At 43.9% G+C, this 23,357-nt stretch overlaps 1 protein-coding gene across 3 annotated transcripts in view; it reads left to right on the top strand.

The window, feature by feature from the left end:
* Window positions 1-20,863, top strand: part of FHIT (fragile histidine triad diadenosine triphosphatase) — a 1,046,096-nt gene extending 1,025,233 nt beyond the window's left edge. For all 3 annotated transcript variants that reach the window (XM_028719572.2, XM_077925099.1, XM_077925100.1), the window contains 2 exons: window positions 11,501-11,611; window positions 20,554-20,863. In XM_028719572.2, coding sequence (XP_028575405.2) covers window positions 11,501-11,602 — 102 coding nt within the window. In that variant the 3' untranslated portion in view covers window positions 11,603-11,611; window positions 20,554-20,863. The remainder of the gene's footprint in view (window positions 1-11,500; window positions 11,612-20,553) is intronic.
* The last annotated feature ends 2,494 nt before the right edge of the window (window positions 20,864-23,357 follow it).

Here is a 23,357-nt window from a genome sequence, read left to right on the forward strand (position 1 = left end):
CTTCTTGATTGATAAAATATCTGTAGGGGATAGCCACCAAGGTGTTTTCCACTCTAACAATTTTTTGTTTTTTTCCCAAACTTCATAAAGGGAGCCTCTAATGATGTGGCTCGCAAATCCTTTGTGTACCTTCCCTTTGTTTAGCCAAAGGTAGGCATGCCAGCCGTACCTATTGTCTACTCCTTCTAGGTCCAGTAGGTCAGTATTCTCCAGAGTTATCCAATCTTTAATCCAGCATAAGCAGGTTGCTTCATAATAGAGTCTTAAATTGGGAACAGCAAGTCCTCCTCTCTCCTTTCTATCTGTAAGTAATTTAAATCTGATCCTAGGCCTTCTGCCTTGCCATATGAATCTCGCGAGAATTTTTTGCCATTCTTTAAATATTTTGGATCCTCTTATAACCGGAATGTTTTGAAATAGGAACAGCATCTTGGGTAATATATTCATTTTTATAGCTTCCATCCTGCCCAGCCATGAAAGTTTAATTCTGCTCCACACGTCCAGATCTCTTTTGATTTTGTTCCATGTTGCCGAATAGTTGTCTTCAATTAAATTTATATTCTTTGATGTAAGCCAAATTCCTAGGTATTTTACTTTTTTAACCACTTTAATTCCAAATTCTCTCTCTAATTTCTCCTTTTCATCATTATCCAAATTTTTTGTCAACATCTTTGTTTTGGCTTTGTTTAATTTAAAACCCGAAAATTTCCCATATTCCTCCAATGTCTCCAGGGCTCCGCTAATGCTTTCTTGTGGTTTTCCCAAAGATAGGATCAGATCATCCGCATAGGCTTTAAGTTTATACTCTTTTGAGCCTATTTTAATCCCTTGTATCTCCGGCTTCGCTCTTATCTTATTCGCCAAAATTTCCAGAACCATTATGAACAAGAGTGGGGAAAGAGGGCACCCCTGCCTCGTTCCTTTCTCTATTTTAAATCTACTTGTAATGTTGTTATTTATAACCAGCTTGGCAGATTGGTTTGAATATATCGCCTGTATTCCTTTCAGGAATTCACCCTCTATCCCTGCCCTTTCCATGGTTTTTAGCAAGAAAGACCAAGAGACGTTGTCAAACGCCTTTTCTGCGTCTATAAAAATTAACGCTGCAGGTATCTCATTTTTGATTTCTAGATATTCTATTACATCAATAACGTGCCTCACGTTATCTCTTAGAAACCTGTTAGGTAAAAACCCCGCTTGGTCTTTGTGAATTGAATTTGTTAAGTATTTTTTCAGTCTACTTGCCATGATGTCAGCATAAATTTTGTAGTCGTTATTTAGCAGGGATATTGGCCTGTAGTTTTTGATGTTCAATTTATCTGTGTCTGGTTTGGGAATTAATGTTATAAAGGCTTCTTTCCAAGACTCTGGAATTTTCCCTCCTCTTAGGATGTTGTTCATGGTGTTACATAGCGCGGTTAACATTTGGTTTCCCAAGACCTTGTAATATTTGGCCGATAGGCCATCCGGCCCCGGTGCCTTCCCCAATTTCATCTTTTTTATCGCGTTTTGTATCTCCTCCATATTTATGGGTTTATTTAATTGGCGTCTTTCTTCTTCTGTTATGGTCTTCCCTTTACATTTCTCTAAATACCGTTCTATTTGGATTGGGTCTTCTTCTCCTTTCTTGTACAGCGATTCATAGAAATTGAGGAAGTTTTTTTGTATCCTTTTCGGATCCGCGATCAGTTCATCCCCTACCCTTATCTTATTAATCACGTTCTGTTTTTGTCTTTTCCTTAATTGCCACGCTAAAAATTTCCCGATTTTGTTCGCTGACTCGAAATATCTTTGCCTCATTATCTTTATTTTACCTTCAATCTCTTGATTCGTCAACATTGAATATTGTGTTTGTAATAATTTTATTGTTTGTAAACTTTGTTCATCTTTTGGGTTTGCTGTTAGTTTTTTCTCGCTCTCCTTTAGCTGTTTCAAAATTTCTTCCATCTTTTGCTGCCTTATTTTTTTCTTATAATTGTTTTGCTGAATGAAGAGGCCTCTTAAGACCGCTTTACTGGCGTCCCACACCACTTCTATGTTTGTTCCACTGTTAAGGTTAAAATCAAAGTACTCTTTTAAGGTGGCTTTAGCTTTCTCAATGACCTCATCGTCATCTAACAACCATTCATTCAGTCTCCATCTGAAGCCTCCTTGGGTTGTCCCTTTTATTTCTATTACTAATGAGTTGTGGTCCGAAAAGGTTCTTGGTTGTATCTCGCATTTTGTGGTCCTTAATGAAAGATCCCTCGAGATCCATATTTGATCTATTCTACTCCAACTTTTATGCACTTCCGAAAAGAAGGTAAACTGTTTTTCTGTTGGGTGCTTGTATCTCCATGCGTCCATTAAGGCCATATTTTCTTCTAGGTCTTGGAATGAGTTCGGTAATTTCCCCTGTTTATGTTTTCCCTTTTCCGTTTGTCTGTCTATTTCCCATATCGGGACAGCATTAAAGTCTCCTAATAGCACCGTTTTATTATTTTCAAGTTCTAGCAACACTTGTTCTAATTTTTTGAAGAACTCTGCTTTGTTTGAGTTTGGAGCATAGATGTTTACCACGTTAATCTTTTCCCCCTGGAAGTTGATTTGGACCCCCAGTATCCTTCCATCTTCATCTTTATATATCAGTTTGGGTTCCCATTTTTCATTAACGTACGTTACTACCCCTTTTTTTTTCTCTATCGTGGAGTTTATAAATTCTGTTCCCAAATTCTTATTTACTAAAACATGCTTATGCTTTCTGGCTACGTGGGTCTCTTGCATACAGATTACATCCAGTTTTTTCTTTTTCAACACATTTGCAATTTTATTCCTTTTAGTTTTTTCGTTCATGCCATTTACATTCCATGTTAGTATTTTTAGGTTCATTGTTGGGTCAGTAAATTATCAATTAGAGTTCTAACTAGTTTAGATTCGGGTTAGTCTGTCCTCTGTTTCTTCTTCTTCCTCAACCCCTTCCTCTTCCTCCTCTTCCTCTTCTTTATCCGTTCCACCCCCTCCCCCCGTCTCCCCTCCCTCCCCCCTCCCCTCCAGTCCTATGCCGTCCCTCCTCTCTCTTTCCACAACCCTTCCTCCCGCTCTCTCCTCTATCTCTCCGAAATCTTTTTCATATCTGCGTAAAAATTTACTGACTTCCTGGCTGTCTGTGATCTTAAACCTCTTCCCTTTGTAAAAAAAAGAAATCCCCTCTGGGAATTCCCACCTATGTTTTATACCATTCCTTTTTAGTATGTTTACTATTTGTTTGTAGCCCTCTCTCTTACGAAGGAGCCTGATTGGAATTTCTTTAAAGATGATAATTGGTTTTCCGTCAATTATCAGTCTCCTCTGATAGCTTTCTCTCAGAATTATATTCCTCATCTCTACTGATTTAAAAATCACTAGACAGTCTCCTGGGATCTTTTTCAGTCTGTTTTGTTTAGCTTTCATTTTGATTCTGAAGGCATTTTCTATTGTTTGCGCAACCTCCTCTTCTGTCAGAGCCAACCATGTTGCCAGTTCCTTGATCATTTTTCCCTTAATGTCTTCCTCCCTTTCTTCCCCTACTCCTCTAAATTTTAGATTTGACTGTTTTTGTTTCATTTCTATCATGGCTAGATTGTCTAAGACTTGGTCCTGGCTCTTACTCAGCTCCCCAAAATTCTCTTTAAGTTTCTCGACCTCTTTTTTCTGGTCTTTGGTTTCTTTTAGCACTCTTTTATTTGAGTCTTCTAGGGATTTTGTTCGGGTTGCTAAGTCTTTTATCTTGATTGATAATTCCCCTGCTATATCCTCCATTTTTTTGTCAAAGGATTCCTGCATCTCTCCTAATTTTTTCTCCATATGTGTTTCATTCTGTCTAAATTCTTCTTTTATTTTTAACCATAATGCATCCAGGTCTTTTATCTCCTCTTGCCTTGAAGTTTTCCTATCTGCTGGCGTTCCTGCTACTTTCTTCCCATCCTTACCCATCATCCTCTCTCTCCTCCCGTCCCCCCCCTGTCTTTAGCAATTTACACACCTGGAAATACTGTGTCTCTCCCTTAACGGGCTCACAATCTTGTATATTTAATTGAGAATACTCCACCTATAGTTTTAATTCTCTCAGGTGGGATTACTATTAGTTATTCTCCCACAACCAAACTCTCTCTCACACCTTCTGGGGATTTTCTGTAACCACTTTTAGGGAGATTTGCCAAAAAGATTGTACTTAGAGAGAGAGTTTGCGATGTAAATCCACAATAGAAAAGGGAATAGGTGAGGAAAAAACAAGGAGATAGAGAGAAGGGTGGAAAGTTGAAAAGATAATAAGGAGAGAGAATGGGAGGAGAGAACAGTCTAGAAAAGGATAGGTGTAAGTGAGTAAGCTCAGAAAAAGGGAAACAGAAGAGGGCAGAAAAGTATATTGGTAGAAGGGAGATAATGTCAAAAAAGGTAAGAGTCTTCCTTCCGATTGTCACCTACTAAGAGTCCTTCTTCTATAAGACTTCCAGCCGCTTGTTTGGCTTAGTCTGTAAGTATCTTTTATGGGCAGTATTTCGCCTCTCTTTTCACTCACTCTCTGTAGGTACCTCCAAAGCTGGGGAAGACAGAAAAGGGGCAAGAGAAGGGGGAAGGGCAGGGGGGGGCGAGTAGAACCAGAAGTATGGTATGCCAGCAAGGGGAGATGCAAAGTCCAAATCCAAGTAGGAGTAAAAGTTCCGGAGGCACGGTGAAAATAGGAATAGTCCGCTAAGAACTGCAGTTCCAACGCAAAAACCGAAGAGGCAGAAAACAACAGAAGGGGGACCGCCGGCTCCGTAGCGTGGGTTTCAATCGGATTTCAGCTAATGACTTCACCTCGCAATCCTTACAAAGGTCTCTCCTCCCGCTGCCCACGATATGCGGAAGAGGGAGGTCGAAAACGGCGGACTTCGAGAAAGCTCCGTAGTCTTCGGGAGGGGGGAGGGCGAGCGTCTGAAGGGAGGAGTGCCGTGGCTAGCTTGGTCTTTATTCTTAACACCACCCTCCAAAGTTATATAAAAGAGAAGGGTATATTCCTTTCTGCAAAGACCACTTTTCGTAGCTGCTGCCTCCTCGTTTTCTATGTCCCAGGCTAGTCAGCTTTCCACCCTTCCCTCTGTCTTCCACCGCTTTCGGCTACCACCTCCTTCCCGGCTTCTCAATATTCTCCTTAGACTCTCCACAATCTTTCTCTAGCCGCCTGTGTCATGCAAAGTCTTTTGAATTTTTATTTTCCGTTTTATTGCTTTTCTGTTGGTTATTTCGCCTCGTCAAACTCCCGACGAGGGCTTCCCCTTTCCGCGACTCTACAACAGGTTAGTGCTCGTTTCCTTATATCACTCTTCTGACTGAGGTCCCAGCGCCATCTTAGTCCCACAAAACCAAACGGACTCCGTAATTAAATCTATAAACATCCATCGCTCCTTGGGCTCTGTTTTCCAATTTTTAATTTCAGCATAGTTCATTTAGCCCCAAGGGTTGCTTTTCTTAAGTTTGCGGAGATTTGTCGCCCTTTCAGCGGGAGCTTTGAGGCATAACTGTGCGGGGTCGGCAGAGCTTACCGGTTGCGTCTCCTTGGTCCCGTCGCTCCTGGTAAAATCCACTTAGCTTCGGGCCATTCCGACGCTGCTGGATGCACTTCCCTCAAGGGGGCCCCCCTTGAGGTTTTTGGGGGACGCAGTGCCTTTGCGTTGCCCCTCAAAAGCCCCGTTCAGCTCGGAGAAGTCAGAGAGCAACCTCTCCGCGCTCCCATACTGCAGGCGATCCAAACCGGAAGTCAGCCACGTTTTTTGACTATTTGACTATTGATTCAAAACCCTAGAATGTATTTTATATAATTGACTTTTTATTTTTATTTTCTGTGTATCGTATTGCTGATTTATTGCTATGGCTGATGGCTGACTCAAATAAAGATTCATTCATTCATTCATGTAAGCAGCTGCTCATTGGGTTGTGCTTGTGTTCAAGAACAGACCAGCAGCTAGTGGGGTTTTTTCTTTTCCTTTCCCAACACTTGCGAGGGGTGTGGCAGAGTATGGGCTGAAGGCACACAAGGCCATCACCTTGCTAACACTAAGCACTCTTTCGTCTACATTGGGAAAGGCTCAGTGGTTCAATCCCCCAGCATGCACAGGTAGGGCAGGGGGAAATTCCCTACCTGAAATGCCAAATGGATTACTGTAATGGTTTGACAGGGTAAAAGGCGCTCCTTCTGTTCCAACAAATATTGCTGGCTTCAAGCTATATCTGCATTTTCTGTCCCATCTTCAAGACAGTCCCTCTTATAACACTTTGCAGTGATCTAAGTGCAATTTTGTGAGTTCATGGATAACTGTGGTTAGTCTATCTCTTTTCAGGAGAGATCACAGATGGTGCAACAGGCTAAACTGGGGCTAATCCTGCCATGCGTTGGATTTGTTAGGCACACCCTGTTTCTTTGTTGTCTGTTGTTGATTCAAATCATACATTTTCCCCTTGTTGTTTAAAGCTGTTTTCCTGATTTTGTTTTGTTTTGGGGTTTGAGTTTTCTAGGTCCAGGAAGTCATGGCACAGTCCAGGGTATGATTAATAGATCATATATCTTTCACAGGACAAGAATAGTCTCTGGTTTCTGATGCCATTGTGGATATGGCTATAGAAAAACCCGCCCCCTTGGCTCATCCATCTGTAGATAGGAGGTTGAGCCAAAGACTGGGAGAACCAGTGGAGATCATGAAGGTGTCAGAAGGGCATGAGAAAGGGCTGCATTTTCCCTATGGCCTGGAGGTTCAACATCCCTATATTAAATAGTTATTGCCTGCCTTTAGATTTTTAAGTTTATAGACAATATACATAACTTGATATAGGGACGCAGGTTCCTTTTCTTTTTAAATAACTTGATGCGAGCTTTCTCTGCCTGTCTCATTCAATGCACCATGCTCCTTCTGAAGGGAGATTTCAAAGAGATTATAGGTGGATTTACAACTTGGGGGAAAGGGAGGCTGAGTTCTATGGAATAGCAATTTGACATATGTTGGTTTGTTTTAACTTGGCGGAACAAAATAAGCAGTGGTGCATGCTAATGGTATTTTTCAATTCCCTCACCCCAGTTCTACACCTCAGCTAATATCTGGGAATCTGAAAGGATGAAAATGGCCTTTTTCTTTACAAAAAAAGGACTGTGTTTTCAAAATGAAAATCTAAGCCCAATATAATTTCTCTTCTTCTTTTAGGCACACTGCTGTTAACCTTTAAATGCAATCAATCTTTGATGATGCTAAGACTGCTCTGTAGGGATGGTAATTGATTCTCAAACTTGGTCTTGCGGCCTACAGAAAGACTCTGCTGTTCTGAGTTTCACTACGAAGCTGCCTACTGTAATTATGACTGGGGTGTTTCCCATTTCTTCTGTGGGCACCTCATCACAGTTTTGGAGGAACTTGTGCTGTCAAGGATCTGTCTGGAAAGGTGGATAACCGATTTGCAGGAGGTGTTCAGTTCGTAGGGCCACAGGGTTAAAAGTAGTTCGGATTCACAAGCGTGTGAATGCTGCACTGTCAAGTGGGGGCTGTGCATGTCTGAATAAGATTACAGATTGATCCTCATATTAAGGACCAATCCTTTTCCTTTCGTATAGTGACGGGGTATAGTTTGCCTAATTCACACTTTGTGGAATGGCACACCAATGCTGAAATGCATCCATGCTTCAGGGAGTTCTGTGATGCAGTTCTGCAACCAAAAACTCTCTACATAAACGTGTTTCTTAGGAGAAAGTGTGCATGAATATCCAGGGCCAGGTTCAGCATTCTCTGTTGCATGAGGTTAAAGGTGAAAATAATGTTTGTGCAGTATGAAATCCCATGCAGCAGCTGTTCTAGTGGAAGATTGCTGTGCAACCAGTTGTACAGCAGGAAGGATGGGGGCTGTAGCAATCTGTTGCATAACCAGCCACAAGAACCATGCTTGCTCCCTGTGGCTTTCTCTTGTGTAACCTATTTGGCCAGCACAAGCCATTCCGCAAGTGCAACTTGTACACAGCCAAAGAACTTTAACGTAGTTCTACACTGAATTCCTCCCACTTACATTTTTGAAAACGATGCATTAAAATTCATTGTGTTAGGGGAAATGGCTTGCAAAAGTGCTCTTTTGGAAGGAAAGGGAGAATACACACACACACACACAGAGAGAGAGAGAGAGAGAGAGAGAGAGAGAGAGAGAGAGATACCATAAACACGCCCCCCGTGTATAAGACGATTCCTATTTTGGGGGGCTCCAAATTAAGAAAATGAGGGGAGATTGCTCAGAATTGTCAAGCTTTTTTTGGGGGGGGGTTGCCCAGAGTTCTTGAGCTTTTTTTGGAGGGGGTTGATGAAAATCACCCGCCTGACGACGATACCAATAGCACACGTCACCAAAGCCACCAATCGTCTGACCAATCACTGCCAAAAGCCACCAATTGCCCACCCAATTGTCACAGTAGTAGCCAATCAACAGCAGCCCTTGCCTCACCCAGAAATCACCCGCATAGTCACCATTGACAATATCCTGCTCGCGGCTGCAACCAATCGCCTGTCGCCCCAGTGCATTATCCGTGTATAAGACGAACCCCAATTTTTAACATTAAATTATTATAATAATATTTAAAAAACCATCGTCTTATACACTGAAAAATATGGTATATATCTTGGCAAAATTGTGAACAAAAATGTGTATATTGAGCACTAGTAATGTGCAGTAGAATGCTGATGATTTTCCATGAGGAAATTGCAAACAGATGTGGAAATGTGGGCAACTGCTGAGCTTAAGGCTGGAAAACTGGAAAACCAAGAGAAATCAAAATGGATAGACTTGTCCATTTGTTTCGTACTGCATTGTCTCAGATACAAGCTTTTTCGGTGCAGTCACTCCACACATCCAGCTGCAGAGTGGTGTAGAGGATAGGAATTGTGTTTTCTGCTTCCAAGTGTTGGATGTCATCCACCAACCCAAATAGTAGCTATAAATTTGCATCGAGATGGAGTGAAAGTAGCCACTTGGTAGAATACGTGATCCTGCAGCCATTCATGATGCATATAGATGCTCCCATATTAAATAAGAACAGAATCAGAAGCTCCTCATTGTGGCATGTCTGGGTTGGGGACTGGACTAATCAAGACTAAAGTGGTCTTGGGGTGAAGCTAGTGAGCCCCGATAAGCAGACTCACCTCACCCCAGGTAAGACCTGTGGCAACTCTTAGGTGCTTTCAGGTAAAGATAAAGGGGCCCCTGACCATTAGGTCCAGTTGTGACTGACTCTGGGGTTGCGGCGCTCATCTCGCTTTACTGGCTGAGGGAGCTGGCGTACAGAGAGCAAACCAGAGCAGCGCATAGAAACGCCGTTTACCTTCCCGCCAGAGTGGTACCTATTTATCTACTTGCACTTTGACATGCTTTTGAACTGCTAGGTGGGCAGGAGCAGGGACCGAGCAACGGGAGCTCACCCCATCATGGGGATTCGAACTGCCAACCTTCTGATTGGCAAGTCCTAGGCTCTGTGGTTTAACCCACAGCGCATCAGTTAAATGTATATTTTCACCCAGGACTTCAGCTGGTTGTTATTGTTTGAACTCGCCCTTCGTGTTTTTCATCTCCTGATTGCATGAGGCGGTTCTGGGTTTTAAATCGTGACTGTCAGCCGCTTTGGTAGCAATACGATTGGAGAAGCAGTATATAAATTGGATGGATAAATAAATAAATAACACAAGGTCTCCTCCAACCGTTCAAGTCTGGAAATCAAAGCTGCATACAGAGTGCTGAGCAATCTGAAAGTACCATTTATTTATTTATTTTTAAATTAACCAGCCTACTGTATTTCCTTGCCACACAGCACAAATATATAAACACACTCTTTCCAAGATGGGCCCTTCTTCGAGCAGATGCTTACTGAGGTCTGACTTCTTGAGTTTCCTGATTAATTACCCTCCTCTTTTAGTTTGAGCAGAAGCAGCACCGACTGTCACTTTTGATCTCTTATAAACAGTGAGGCTTCTTGAATATTTCTTTTTGCAAAAAAGAAGGGGGGAAAAGGATTCATTTCCTCACCCGTTGTCTCCCAGTGTGACATTCTACCCCAGCTGACAATTGGGTCTCGTGTTATTTTATTAAAATCAAGAGTGCTACAGAATGGCATACTTTTCTCGTCTTCTTTCAGGCTGCAAGCCCTTGAGGAAAGCACAATGCGGTTGAATAACTGATTCAGATGAAGAGGGTCTCTCTCTCTCTCTGTGTGTGTGTGTGTGTATGTGTGTGTGTGTATCTCTGCTTCTCATTCTTTACAGCAAGAACTGCACATTTCAGAAATGTACACTATTATTGCCGCCTCCCAAATCTAGGGCTGGATGTGGCTTTGATAGGCCTGTGTGTTCTGAGATTCTTCAACATACCTGGATATCACAGGGGAAGGAAAGGACTACAAGGCCAGCGCTGGGTTCAAAGGTGCCTCTGCAAAGGTGGCCCCCTCCTTACGCTGGTGGGCCACAGGTCAACACTTCAAGTTTTCCACAGTGCTGCAGACTGATGCTATGTCAGGTTCTTCAGGGAATGATGGGAAATTCAATAAAGCAGGCAGCTCCCAGACTCAGCTGCCAGTCTGTGGAGAGCAGGGCAGACCATTTTCAGCAGCATCTGTCCCTGGTGGGGATCTTGGGCCAGGGAAAATAAAAATGTTAGGAAAACATGCATTGCAAAACTGTATATGAGGCAAAACTGCACACAAAGCTGTTTAGATTTGACGAAATTGACACGAATGTGCTGATAAATCTTCATGAAGGCTTTTTAAAAAGCAAACTGATGTGGAAAACTAGAAAACCTGGGAAGGGTGTGGAACAGGCCTGGTGAGGGGTGTGGCCTGAGGGCCAGGTGGAAAGACTTTGAGGGCCACTTTCAGTTCCTGTGCCTGAAGTTACCCAGCCAGATTTGGGGGGGGGGGGTTAGAAATAATAAATTATTATTATAAATTTTTATTGAAATGTGTATACATTGCTAAGATGCAAGGGAACTGAAGGCAAGCTGGTTGTTGTTGTTGTTTAGTCATTTAGTCGTGTCTGACTCTTCGTGACCCCATGGACCAGAGCACGCCAGGCACTTCTGTCTTCCACTGGAGTAAGGAATGAGATCGAATTTATGGAACGATATTCATTCCCTTTTGTGCATGAGCCCCATTGCTTGTTTAGCCAAAATGGCATGACCCGTGCCCGTAAGCAAGATATCTGACAGATGAGGTGCCCAATGAGGTGTGAGAGTTGGTCAGTAGCCAAAGAATAATTGCTGGTTTTTGCCGGGGAAGGAGTGCTTGAGAGGAATAGAAAACTGGAGGAAAGAAGGAATAGAACTGTTATGGAACCGAGTGGGCAATCTGCTCATCCCTCTTTGTAACATTTGCAGACCCTCGCGCCTCTCATCCAGTTCTGCTACCATCCCTACCTGCAATGTCCTTGAAAAGGAGTCTCCAGGTAGCACCAATTAACCTTATTCTTCATCTTGCCATCCCTCCCCTCCCCAGCTCCAGCGTCACGATAAAGAGGCGGAGGATTCCCCCAGCAAGTGGAGATCTGACGACGAAATGGCCGTGGAAGCAGCAAGCCTCGAGAAGTATTTTAAGTGAAAACATGAGGTAATTATCCGGCCGAGGGCTGGTGTAAACCTTTTGTTTATACAGCACCTTACATATCCTAGAATTATAAGGTTGCGGTCCCTAGAATTCTGCAGGTGTGAGATGCTGTAATGAGACAGCAGCTCACATGATTTTGGCTCTCTTGCCTTGGCCTTTTCCCCAATCCCCCTCATATACAGTAAGGTATGGAAGATGGAAATAGATGTGTTATGCAGCCTGCCTGTTCCCCTTCAACTAGCCTGCTGCCCTCAGGGGTTGTGGAGGAGGCCTACTGATCAGCAGTGTTGAGTGCTAGCCTGGCTGGTTCTGTACATGAAACTGTCCTTTGCCTCAGGCAGCAAAATGTCTTGGGTCTGGCCCTGTGTGAGATACTGCACCTCTCCGTCCCCAGGCTTTCTGCCATGACAGAACATGCCAACCCCTGCGCTGTGATAACATTACACCCTGTGACTTCGAGTTTTTGTTGTAGGGATGTTGCTCTGGCATCACCGCCACCGTGCCAGCTTTCGTTTAATGAGTTTCCCATCTCTGAAATCTTCATTCTGATTCCCACTTTCAGAACAGAGCCGCTGCAAAGCTCCGCGCTCTGCTCCGGAAAAGAATGACATTTTAAAAGGCAAGGCCGTTCGTCAGCAAGGCCTCTGAAAAGTGCATCGCTTTCATGTCCTTCCTTTGGACCCAAAGGGCAGACTATCCTATAGAAACGGATTGGCCCCCTGAGACCAGTCTGTGATGCAGCGAGATGGACAGAGACATGATGACAGCCGAGCTGTTCTTTCATTTCTCTGGCACTTTTCAAGACATTTCATATTTCTTCTTCAAGGAAGCCCCAGAAGAGGGGGTGATAAATGTATCACCAGGGTGGTTTCGTTTTTGACAGTCCAATTTAGGAGGATCCTCTGGCTAAATTTCACGAGCCATTTACCTGTTTTGCTGCAGAGACCAGAACATCGGCAGCATGTCCTGAGCCGTTTGGTACTCTTCAGGTTGTTGAACCCTCTTCATTAGACTCTTCTTTGAGCACTTTTGCTCCCTCTCTCATAATGTATGCACTATCCAGTGGAAGATGCCAGGGTGGTCCAAAGGTTATTGTCCCTTGAGGGCAGACTGCTGGACCCCTCAAACTCCAGCTGCAACATGCATGCTTCCAGCATGATCTCAGTGCTCTGGTTCCGGCAGTTCCCATCCCTCGTGGCTAATTAAATATAGCCACTGGGGTACCGTTTATCAAGAGAGACGAGAGTCAAGGGGAGTACAACCTTGCACCTTCTGCTCCCTCTCTCGGCGGTTTCAAAAGTCAACAGCCATGGTGTCCTTCTGGATCAGATCTGTGGGATGGGTACTGAAGACAGTCGTTCCTTTCCTCCCTCCAGAGTTGGTGCCAAAGAGTAGCACGGGGGGGTGTTCTTTGACCCCCCTAGCAATTTTGCTATTGGCTTCCTCAGGTCACATTATTATTATTATTATTATTATTATTATTATTATTATTATTATTTCTCAGGTTGCAGTGAATTCCGATCCCCCCTCCCCTCTCTCAGCAGACAGCCAAGGAAGTAGACAAGGAAGCTCTTACTGAGTCTTTATTCAATAATCACAGTGAGAGATCTCTGTATGCTGCCTACTAGGTTAATGGCGTTGCTCCAACGGAGCTCCTCCCACTCCCTTCCTAACAAAAGCACTTCCTTTTACGGCGGCCGCCAGAGGCTAATTGTCTTTGAGTCCTTTGCTCTTCCACTTTCATTGCACGCCGGGTTCTGGGAGAAGGGGGTGGAGTCAGTGGTAACGTGTCAGCTGGCTGCTCTGTCTCTGTCTCCCCCTTCTCCTCTCCCAACACCTCCCAACTCTTCTGTTCACCTGTCTCTGAGCTGTGACCTTCCTCAAACCACTGCTGTAATTCAATACTGCCTTCCTCTTACCTGGAAAGTTCACGAAGGGGAGGTCAGTCTCCACCATTCCTCTTCGGTCTCATCCCCCTCAGTCCAGTCCCTGACATCATCATCATCATCATCATCATCATCATCATCATCATCATTATCATTTATACCCCGCCTTTTTCCTCCAATGAGCTCAAGGTAGTGTACATGATTCTCCTCCTCATTTAATCCCCACCACAGCACTGTGAGGTAGGTTGGGCTGAGAGACAGTGAGCGTTTCAGTCCATCTCTTTCAATAAACACCACTAGCAATGGGCTATAGTACATCACTATAAAATTCAGAATCAGCGTTGGCACAAATTGCACATGCAGGGCTTTACAGAGAGGGGGGGAAATGGGAGAATTAAGTGCTTCTTTATTATATTCAAATGACTACCCCCTCCCCCGTTGCTCATATTAATGGGAAAGAAAGCAATCTACAGTTCCTCAAGACCTTCTTGACCTGGAAGGCTTTGTAAGTGCTGGCGCTTGAATGTGTTAATGGGAGGAAAGAGAAATTGCAATTGAGAGAAGGTTTGGGATATATATATATATATATATATATATATATATATATATATATATAATTACAATGTGATTTCTCATTTTGTGATCCCATTGTTCACAGCGAAAGCTTGTTAAATAAGTGGCACAATTGGCCGGCTAATCTGGCCCTGTTGAGCTGACCCTGTAAGGCCAATAATTGTATGGGAAGATAACTTGCTCTGAGTCAGCGTCAGAACTGCATGACAGGAACGTTGCAAATCATCAATGAAAGATGGATACCTAGCAGATTAAGTTGGAGAGTGGGGGGAGCTATTGCTTTGGGAGCAACAAATAAGTCTTTTTCCTGCTTTCTGACATTACTCAGCTGGTTGGCTACTGTGAAAACAGGATGCTGGAATAGGTGGGCCATAATAATAATAATAATAATAATAATAATAATAATTTCTTATTTATACCCCGCCCATCTGGCTGGGCTACCCCAGCCACTCTGGGTGATGCACAGGGTAAATTAATAATGCAGAGCACTTAATTGAATAAAAGCTTTACTGAGTTAAAATAAACTTCTTCATAAACAACATGGTTCCAAACAGTTTGACTGAGATTGCATACTGACTCTGTTCACAACTGAAACAGACAGACTCTCACATCTTACAGAGAGCACAAAGAGAAACTGGCTGCTAAGACACATGTCAGAGTGACTCAACAGTAAGCAGTTAGTCCTGACTAACTTTAGTAGGCCCAAATGACTGTCTTTGTCACATGACGCTGGGTGGCTTCCAACAAAATTGGCATGATCCAGCAGGCAATGCCTGACACTCAACTTTATCTTTTAAAGAAAAATGTTGCATCAAGCTTGGAAGCTTTGCTATTGTACAGTACTTCACACAGGGCTAGGTGAGCTTGTCTATGCTTGCAGGAGACAAACGATTAAACAATTGTTAAGATATTAAAAGGGTATACCAAGGGAGTTTAAGTTTGGGTCCCTAGTGATGTCACAGATACTATCCAATAGGTAGCTGCATACACTGGCAGTGTATGCAACATTCAAACATGCTTGGGGAGGGGGAGGAGGACTGAGTTTTCATTTCCTCAGTGCTTGGTAATGGATCTTCAAATTTCCTGGCAGCAGAAATGTTACCTTGAGAAAAAAGAACTCTGTTTCAGCTGCCCATCTTTTGCTCACACTGCTACCCAGATCCCATTAGCTGCTGCTTTAGCAACTGGGGTTTAGGGGATCAGGCTGTAAGATACGTAGGACTTAAGGCATTTAAAACTTGGTTGCAAGCCAGCTGCTGCCACCTAGTTCCCACCCGGCCAAAATGTGCAGCTATTATATTTATGATGCATTAAGCCATAAGGCGGCATGTAATTGCCAGCGCTGGCACTTCTGTGTGCAAACTGATGTGTAAGGTAAGCTCGCATGAGAGGGTCATTTAGAAGGCAGCAGTTAACAGGCCACGTTTACAGCTGCAGACCGCTTTTCAGATGTGTGCAGATTCCTGGCATTGTGGGAATCGGGCGTCTCATTAGCAAGATAAACGTTTTGATGTTCTCATGTTCCTGCAGTTTTTTAATAAAAAAAAAACACACACACAGAAATTTCTCTCTGATCTGTCAGGGCACTTTATAGAGCCAAAAGGTTCATTCCACTCGAGCAGCAGACACCCGCTGACACAATGGAACTTCCTGTTCCCTGCAGCCGTCCAATCTGCTCCAGGTTGGGGGAATCATCCAAAGTATATTTGCAGGGGCAGGCATGTGGGGAGAGGAGATGCACATGCACTGAACTCCAATTGTGCCACATTAGACTCAAGCCTTTGAATGGGTTGGTTCAATGTAGCCCATGTGAATAGTGTCAGGAGTTCAGCCTACACTTGAGTAGGACCCTGGCAGAGAAACGTGCCCGACTGGCATGTTCTCTCCATCCTGGTCTTTCATTTGGGAGCTTCATAAGCTTTCTTCAGCCCGAACATCACAGCGACCGATGCCAACCGACACCGGCACACTTAGGGATCCACAGAGTTTGTGCATCTTGCGTGACAGACCTCAGCAACTCAGCATTTTGGCTAATCTATTTTATTTACATATAAACACACACGGAGCACTGCAACATGGCTCCCTCTCTCTCTAGCATCAGACAGCAAAGAGAAAAAGAACAAAGGACAATAGTCCCACTTCACGGAACACAGTGACACAAACATCCTGTCTCCGTCACTTCCTACTCTGTGGAGTCAAAACATATACCGTCATGTGAAAGACAACAATCCCATGACTGCAGTCATAGATCAGGAATTCTAGCAAATAGGTGGTGTTCCCCTAACTTCTTAAATTCAGCTTCCAGAGCTTTTCCAGGTGTGTCTACCTTGGGAAAGATGCTTGACTGTTACCTTTCACACATGCACGTGCTCCTGGGATGGTTGGCACCATATGTCCCTGATTTGAAGGATAACGCCATAGAGGACCTTGGGAGCGTCGTCATCGCGTGCCAGAGCCGCAAAGGGCCTCTCTCTTGCTAGATGCAATCGATCTGCGAGATCCGGCTGCGACTGCACTCAGGAACTGTTTGCATATAATCCTTGCACAAATACGCATTTTGGTAATCAGCTGTGGATTTTGACACACTCCAAGCCTTAAGTGCTATTCATTATATCACCCACTCAGCCAGCCGTAAGAACCATTAATTATGAAGCAGCAACAGCGGCAGCTGACTCCTGCGTGGATCTCCTCCGTTGCGAGAGATGAGAAAGCAAATCTGCTCGCTCCAGAAGAAATATGTTTTCTGAAGGTCACCTTAATAAACAAAACAGAGCAAGAACCACATCTGTCAGTAGCACAGAACAGAGACAAAGCGTTTTCTTCCCGTAAGCAGTTTTAATGATGGACTTTTTAAAAATATTTTTTTTTAAACAAAACAGTATGGAAAGCGGAGAGTGGAAAACAGCTCTGCATCACATTTCAGGACTAGGTTTCTTCTTTCAAATGAGTTTTCTCACAGTAGTAAGAAACAAGTAAATAAGGAGTAATATTTTCCCGCCCCCTCGTTTTCAAGTGAATTCCAGGGAAATATATTGGCAGAAGGTTTGTAGACAAACAGAACCTGGCGGTGATGAGTGCTATTTGAAATCTAAGAAACTCTACAAGGAACATGCTGAAAGTGAGGGGGTGGGTGGAAAGGAAGGTTGGGATGAGTGGGTGGGAAAATCCATATCTCAAGCAGAAAATATAAGCATGTAAGAGAGAAATGCAATTACTTTATCCAGATAATAATAATAATAATAAATTCTGTTATGTGTATGGGAACTCTGTTCCCCATAGGACTGGGAAGCATTAATATCTGTCACGCTTAGTGCTCTGCCGTGGTGTCTCTGAGTAAAATCCCACCTTCCCACTTTCCCCTCCCAAATCCAGCTCAACAAACATGCAATAACATTAGCTACACAGGAGCACACAATTGTTCAATGGAGAGCTTCCAAACATGACAATCAAACTGTACCTTTCTTCTTATATCTCTGGCATTGCATCTACCTATCTATCATCTATCTATCATCTATCTATCTATCTATCTATCATCTATCTATCTATCATCTATCTATCTATCTATCTATCATCTATCTATAGGTTTGATATTCTTAGAGTCCCATGGACTGCAAAAAGATCAAACCTATCCATTCTGAAGGGAATCAGTCCTGAGTGCTCACTGGAAGGACAGATCATGAAGCTGAGGCTCCAATACTTTGGCCACCTCATGAGAAGAGAAGACTCCCTGGAAAAGACCCTGATGTTGGGAAAGATGGAGGGCACAAGGAGAAGGGGACGACAGAGGACGAGATGGTTGGACAGTGTTCTCGAAGCTACCAACATGACTTTGACCAAACTGCGGGAGGCAGTACAAGACAGGAGTGCCTGGCGTCCTCTGGTCCATGGGGTCACAAGGAATCGGACACGACTAAACGACTAAACAACAACGAATAGATATAGATATACCAACTGGCCCAAATGTAAGCTGCACCCGCAAATAAGCCACACCTTTAAAATTCGGGGGGGGGGGGAGAGAATACCCGAATATAAGCTGCTCCCTTAAAATTGGGCTACAGGCTGAAAATCACTGCGGTTGATAGAATTGTAACTCCCAGCCAATTTAAGCCTTTGATCTTGTAAGCCCGCCAAAGTTACCGTACAATCGCTAAAATCACAAATCACTATTCAATTGCTACAATTCCGCAGGCACTCAAGCTCGCAGATCGGCAAGAAAACATTTTTTGTTCCGTTTTACCATGTGTCTGTTTCAGCAGCGATGTCGTAAAATCCAGTTTTTGTAAGGTTGTGAATTTAAGCCGCACCTTAACTTTTCACGGTTGGAATTTGGGGGGGGGGGGAGTGCAGCTTATATTCAGGCCAGTATGGTATAAGGTAAAGAACGCATGCTCCAGGAAGCCCAACACATCAAATCCGATCCTTCCACAACCACATTGCAGACAGACACATTGGCATAAAAAGTAAAAAAAGAAAAAGAAAGGTAAAGGACCCCTGGACGGTTAAGTCCAGTCAAAGGCGACTATGGGGTGTGGTGCTCATCTCGCTTTTCAGGCCAAGGGAGCTGGCATTTGTCCACAGACAGCTTTCTGGGTCATGTGGCCAACATGACTAAACCGCTTCTGGCACAATGGAACACCGTGACGAGTTCCAGAGGGCACAGAAATGCCATTTACCTTCCCACTGCAGTGGTACCTATTTATCTACTTGCGCTTGTGTGCTTTTGAACTGCTACGTTGGCAGAAGCTGTGACAGAGCAACGGGAGCTCACCCCGTCATGCAGATTCAAACCACCAACCTTCCGATTGGCAAGCCCAAGAGACTCAGTGGTTTAGACCACAGCACCACGCGCTCCCTATTATATAGATATATATAGATAACAATCAAGGAGGGTGAAAAGCAAGGCTGGGGTGTGGCTGGAGAGTGTGTTGGAGTCCTGAGGGCCACTTTGAGAGGCTTGGAGGGCCGCATTTAGCCTACAGGCCTGACATTCCACACCCCTTTAGCATACATTCAGGTCCCACAATGCTTTCTATTGGAACCATTTGTTAGGCAAACGTTCACATCACAAATCTATGATTTCCACTGTTTCCTATGGAAATATTTCTGGTGCTGGATTGGCCAGATCTCTCTCCATAGAAAGAAGAAACCAATCAGCAAAAGAGAGACAAAGGGGGGCGGGGACAGATTTGACTGCTCTATCCTGCTCTCTGTTTCATCCAATCTTGCCACTCTCTCTATGGTTTCTTCCTGAAAATGGCTGCAGCCGATCAGCAAAACATAAACAAACAAGGAAGTAAGGAAGCCAACTGTTGGGATATCTGAATCTGCAAAGCTTCTAGCAAGGTCTGGGCATAATTCTTTACATGCAGATAAGTGAATTTTCAGATAGCGAGTGGGCAGGCAGTGGGACCCGCTTGTATATTCGAAAGAGCTGATGGGGTTGCAGTAACCGAGTTACCTGTTTTCTGCAAGGATGAAACCGCAAGTGGTAATATCATAACTATTGCATGATGGAAAGCCAAGCTGCCTAACAATCCCAAAAACAAACCCTTGTGTTGCAATGAGAACCAATCACAGAAATATAGACACAACACGTGGGCTAATAACTGTTAAAGCATATATAATAGAATAATAATATCATTCAAAAGGTAGAAATAAATCTATTAGAGTTCATATATACAATGTAACAGACCAGTGGCACAGAACGTCAAGCCACGTGTTCAAGATAGACGTCAAAGGTCAGTCTCAAAATGGTTATTCAAAAGTTTCAACAGAAGACATCTCAAAAGTCTCAAAAGTAAAGTTTTCTCAAGTTTCAATGGAATCAAAAGTTTCAACAATCCCAGGCAGATTCTCAGAGGCTGCTGCCACTGCCAGCGCTGGCCACTCTGTTGTGTTGTTATTCTGGGAAAGAAAGGGAACCTGTGGCTCTCTGAATGTTGTTGAACATCCATCAGCCCCAGCCAGCATGGCCAATGCTCAGTCCAACAGTATCTGGAGGGTCACAGGTTCCTTGAAGACTGCCTGAGCATCAAGAACCATCACCAACACAGTACAGGCATAATCTATGTGTAGCAGATACTGCTAGTCTGACTTCCTGATATGCATGATGTTATCCCTCACACCTGGCCACCCACCCTTCAAAGGGGCACTTGTGCACAATGGGACCCTTGAGTGCATGGGACACCTACACACATTCAGCTACTCACATGTAGGTTGGGATGCCAGTGGACTACAACTTTGGGGGCGGACAAGAGGCATGTCTGCGCTCCACATTAACCTGCTATGCATACTGTAGATGTCTGAATGTGGCTTTCATTTCTTCGCCCTGCCGATTTCTTTTTCTCCTTCACAATCATGATTCTCTCTTGGATAAATGCTAATGAGAGCTAGCTGATTGCTTAATCTCATAGCCTTTGCCTTGCTCACGTAGGGCACAAAACGTTGCTGCATTTGACAAAACATCTTATTTTTATGTCTAATCAGGCAACAAAGCACCTTTGGCGAAGTCTGGCTGAGGCAGAAGACAATGGAGGAAACCAGAGGCCCTCCCTGCAAACCACCAATCTTTCCTGGACCTAAAGCTCCAGAGATGTCAATATATTCTGCAGAGATGCTGGATTCTTCCACAGGATGCTTTATTAACCTCACCTAAGGGTTGTTTCGGCAAAGATGCTTGATAGTTTGCATATCGCACAGAATGTATTGAAGCTGTTGCTTTAATTTTCTATGAAAATAAAAAAATATAAATAATCTGTTCCTTGGCCAAAAACAAATAAAGCATTAATAAAATAAATAGTTTCTCTGGTTGTTTTTTTTAAAAAAGATATCTTTTTATTAGGTATTGTGAAGTTGTGGCCCTCCAGATACTCTTAAGTCTCCAGCTCTGATCACCTATAAGCATTGGACATACTGGCTTGGATTGATAGGAGTTGAAATCCAACAGTACCTGGAAGTCCAAAAGCAAGCCATGCCTGCCCTAGCAGGAGGCTCTGCTGAGTTCTGATCCAGCAGCAAAGGGAGCCCTTCCATTTGTAGAAGGGGCCCTCTGGACATTTGGAGACAATGCAGTTTTAGACTTATAGTGGTACCTTGGGTTAAGTACTTAATTCATTCCGGAGGTCCGTTCTTAACCTGAAACTGTTCTTAACCTGAAGCACCACTTTAGCTAATGGGGCCTCCTGCTGCTGCCACGCCACCGGAGCACAATTTCTGTTCTCATCCTGAAGCAAAGTTCTTAACCCAATGTACTATTTCTGGGTTAGCGGAGTCTGTAATCTGAAGCGTATGTAACCTGAAGTGTATGCAGCCCGAGGTACCACTGTATTTATTTCTCTACAAAATGAAAAATAAGATTTGATCTCAAAGATGAGACAGAGATCGCACAACAATGGGCGTATTCGAACACCTTTTTCCAACTGTAAATTTCCTCACCCTTCCCCCTACTCCCCCCCCCTCTTCCCAGTGAAGTAAACAAATAAAAAAAGAACATTCTGAGGGTGTCTGCAAATGTGAAGAAGAAGAAGAAACAACAGAAAAGGCAGAGGGCAGCAGAGGCAGAGCAGGGACGCTTTGGGAGACTGAAAGCCTTAAGAGCCCACAGCAAAACAAACACATGAGAGTGTGGATCTTTGTTTCTGAATATTTATATTAAGTGTGGAATATCTATTGAAAGAAATCCACAGCCGTGCCATCGGGATTGTTGAAAGCTGATGACTTCTACTTCAAATAGACTCTGGGAGCTAGGAGCCTCCCCTGCATTCAATAACTGCACGGCGAAATATGGAAAACTCTTGAGCATAAGTTCTTGAACTTTTGTCACAGTGAAACTCGCGTCTTAAGAGCAAATAACTGGCTGCGTCTCTCTCGCTGTCTCCAAACTAGCGAGCAAGGCGGGAGGATGGCTTTGTGAGAGGCTTTCCCTCTCCCACTCAAAAGCTGGCAGGCAGATCATAGGGAAAGAAAAGGAGACGGGTGACAGAAAACAGAAATCCAGGTAAATTTGGAATTGTCGGATCTTGTAGTCCAACCCCCCCGTAATGCAGGAATATGTAGCTGTCTCATATGGGGATTGAACCTGCAACCTTGGTGTTATCAGCTCCATCTCCATGTGGTTGATAAAGAATTGGCCAGACGTCACCCAACCTTTTGTTGTCTCAGTTATTTCACAGCTGGACCATAAAGAAAGCTGATCGCCGAAGAATTAATGCTTTTGAATTATGGTGCTGGAGGAGACTCTTGAGAGTCCCATGGACTGCAAAAAGATCAAACCTATCCATTCTGAAGGAAATCAGCCCTGAGTGCTCACTGGAAGGACAGATCGTGAAGCTGAGGCTCCAATACTTTGGCCACCTCATGAGAAGACTCCCTGGAAAAGACCCTGATGTTGGGAAGGAGAAGGGGACGACAGAGGACAATGTGGTTGGATGGTGTTCTTGAAGCTACCAGCATGAGTTTGACCAAACTGCGGGAGGCAGTGGAAGACAGGAGTGCCTGGCGTGCTCTGGTCACGAGTCGGACATGACTAAATGACTAAACAACAACAACAAGGCAGCTTCCTGTGTTCCTATGGCAGTGGAGGACATAGGAAAAGATAGGTTTGATCTTTTTGCAGTCCATGGGACTCTAAGAAGATCAAACCTATAGATGATAGATAGATAGATAGATAGATAGATAGATAGATAGATAGATGATAGATAGATAGATAGATAGATAGATCTATCTATCTATCTATCATCTATCTATCTATCTATCTATCTATCTATCTATCTATAGGTTTGATCTTCTTAGAGTCCCATGGACTGCAAAAAGATCAAACCTATCCATTCTGAAGGGAATCAGTCCTGAGTGCTCACTGGAAGGACAGATCCTGAAGCTGAGGCTCCAATACTTTGGCCACCTCATGAGAAGAGAAGACTCCCTGGAAAAGACCCTGATGTTGGGAAAGATGGAGGGCACAAGGAGAAGGGGACGACAGAGGACGAGATGGTTGGACAGTGTTCTCGAAGCTACCAGCATGAGTTTGACCAAACTGCGGGAGGCAGTGGAAGACAGGAGTGCCTGGCGTGCTCTGGTCACGAGTCGGACATGACTAAATGACTAAACAACAACAACAAGGCAGCTTCCTGTGTTCCTATGGCAGTGGAGGACAGAAGTGCCTGGCGTGCTCTGGTCCATGGGGTCATGAAGAGTCGGACACGACTAAACGACTAAACAACAACACAGGGCCACAAGTTGCTCCTGCCTGGACTACCAAGGCCAGAATCACAGTGGCCATACTATCCCCATCC

Source organism: Podarcis muralis, chromosome 2, assembly GCF_964188315.1.
Source record: "Podarcis muralis chromosome 2, rPodMur119.hap1.1, whole genome shotgun sequence".
Lineage (NCBI taxonomy): Eukaryota > Metazoa > Chordata > Lepidosauria > Squamata > Lacertidae > Podarcis > Podarcis muralis.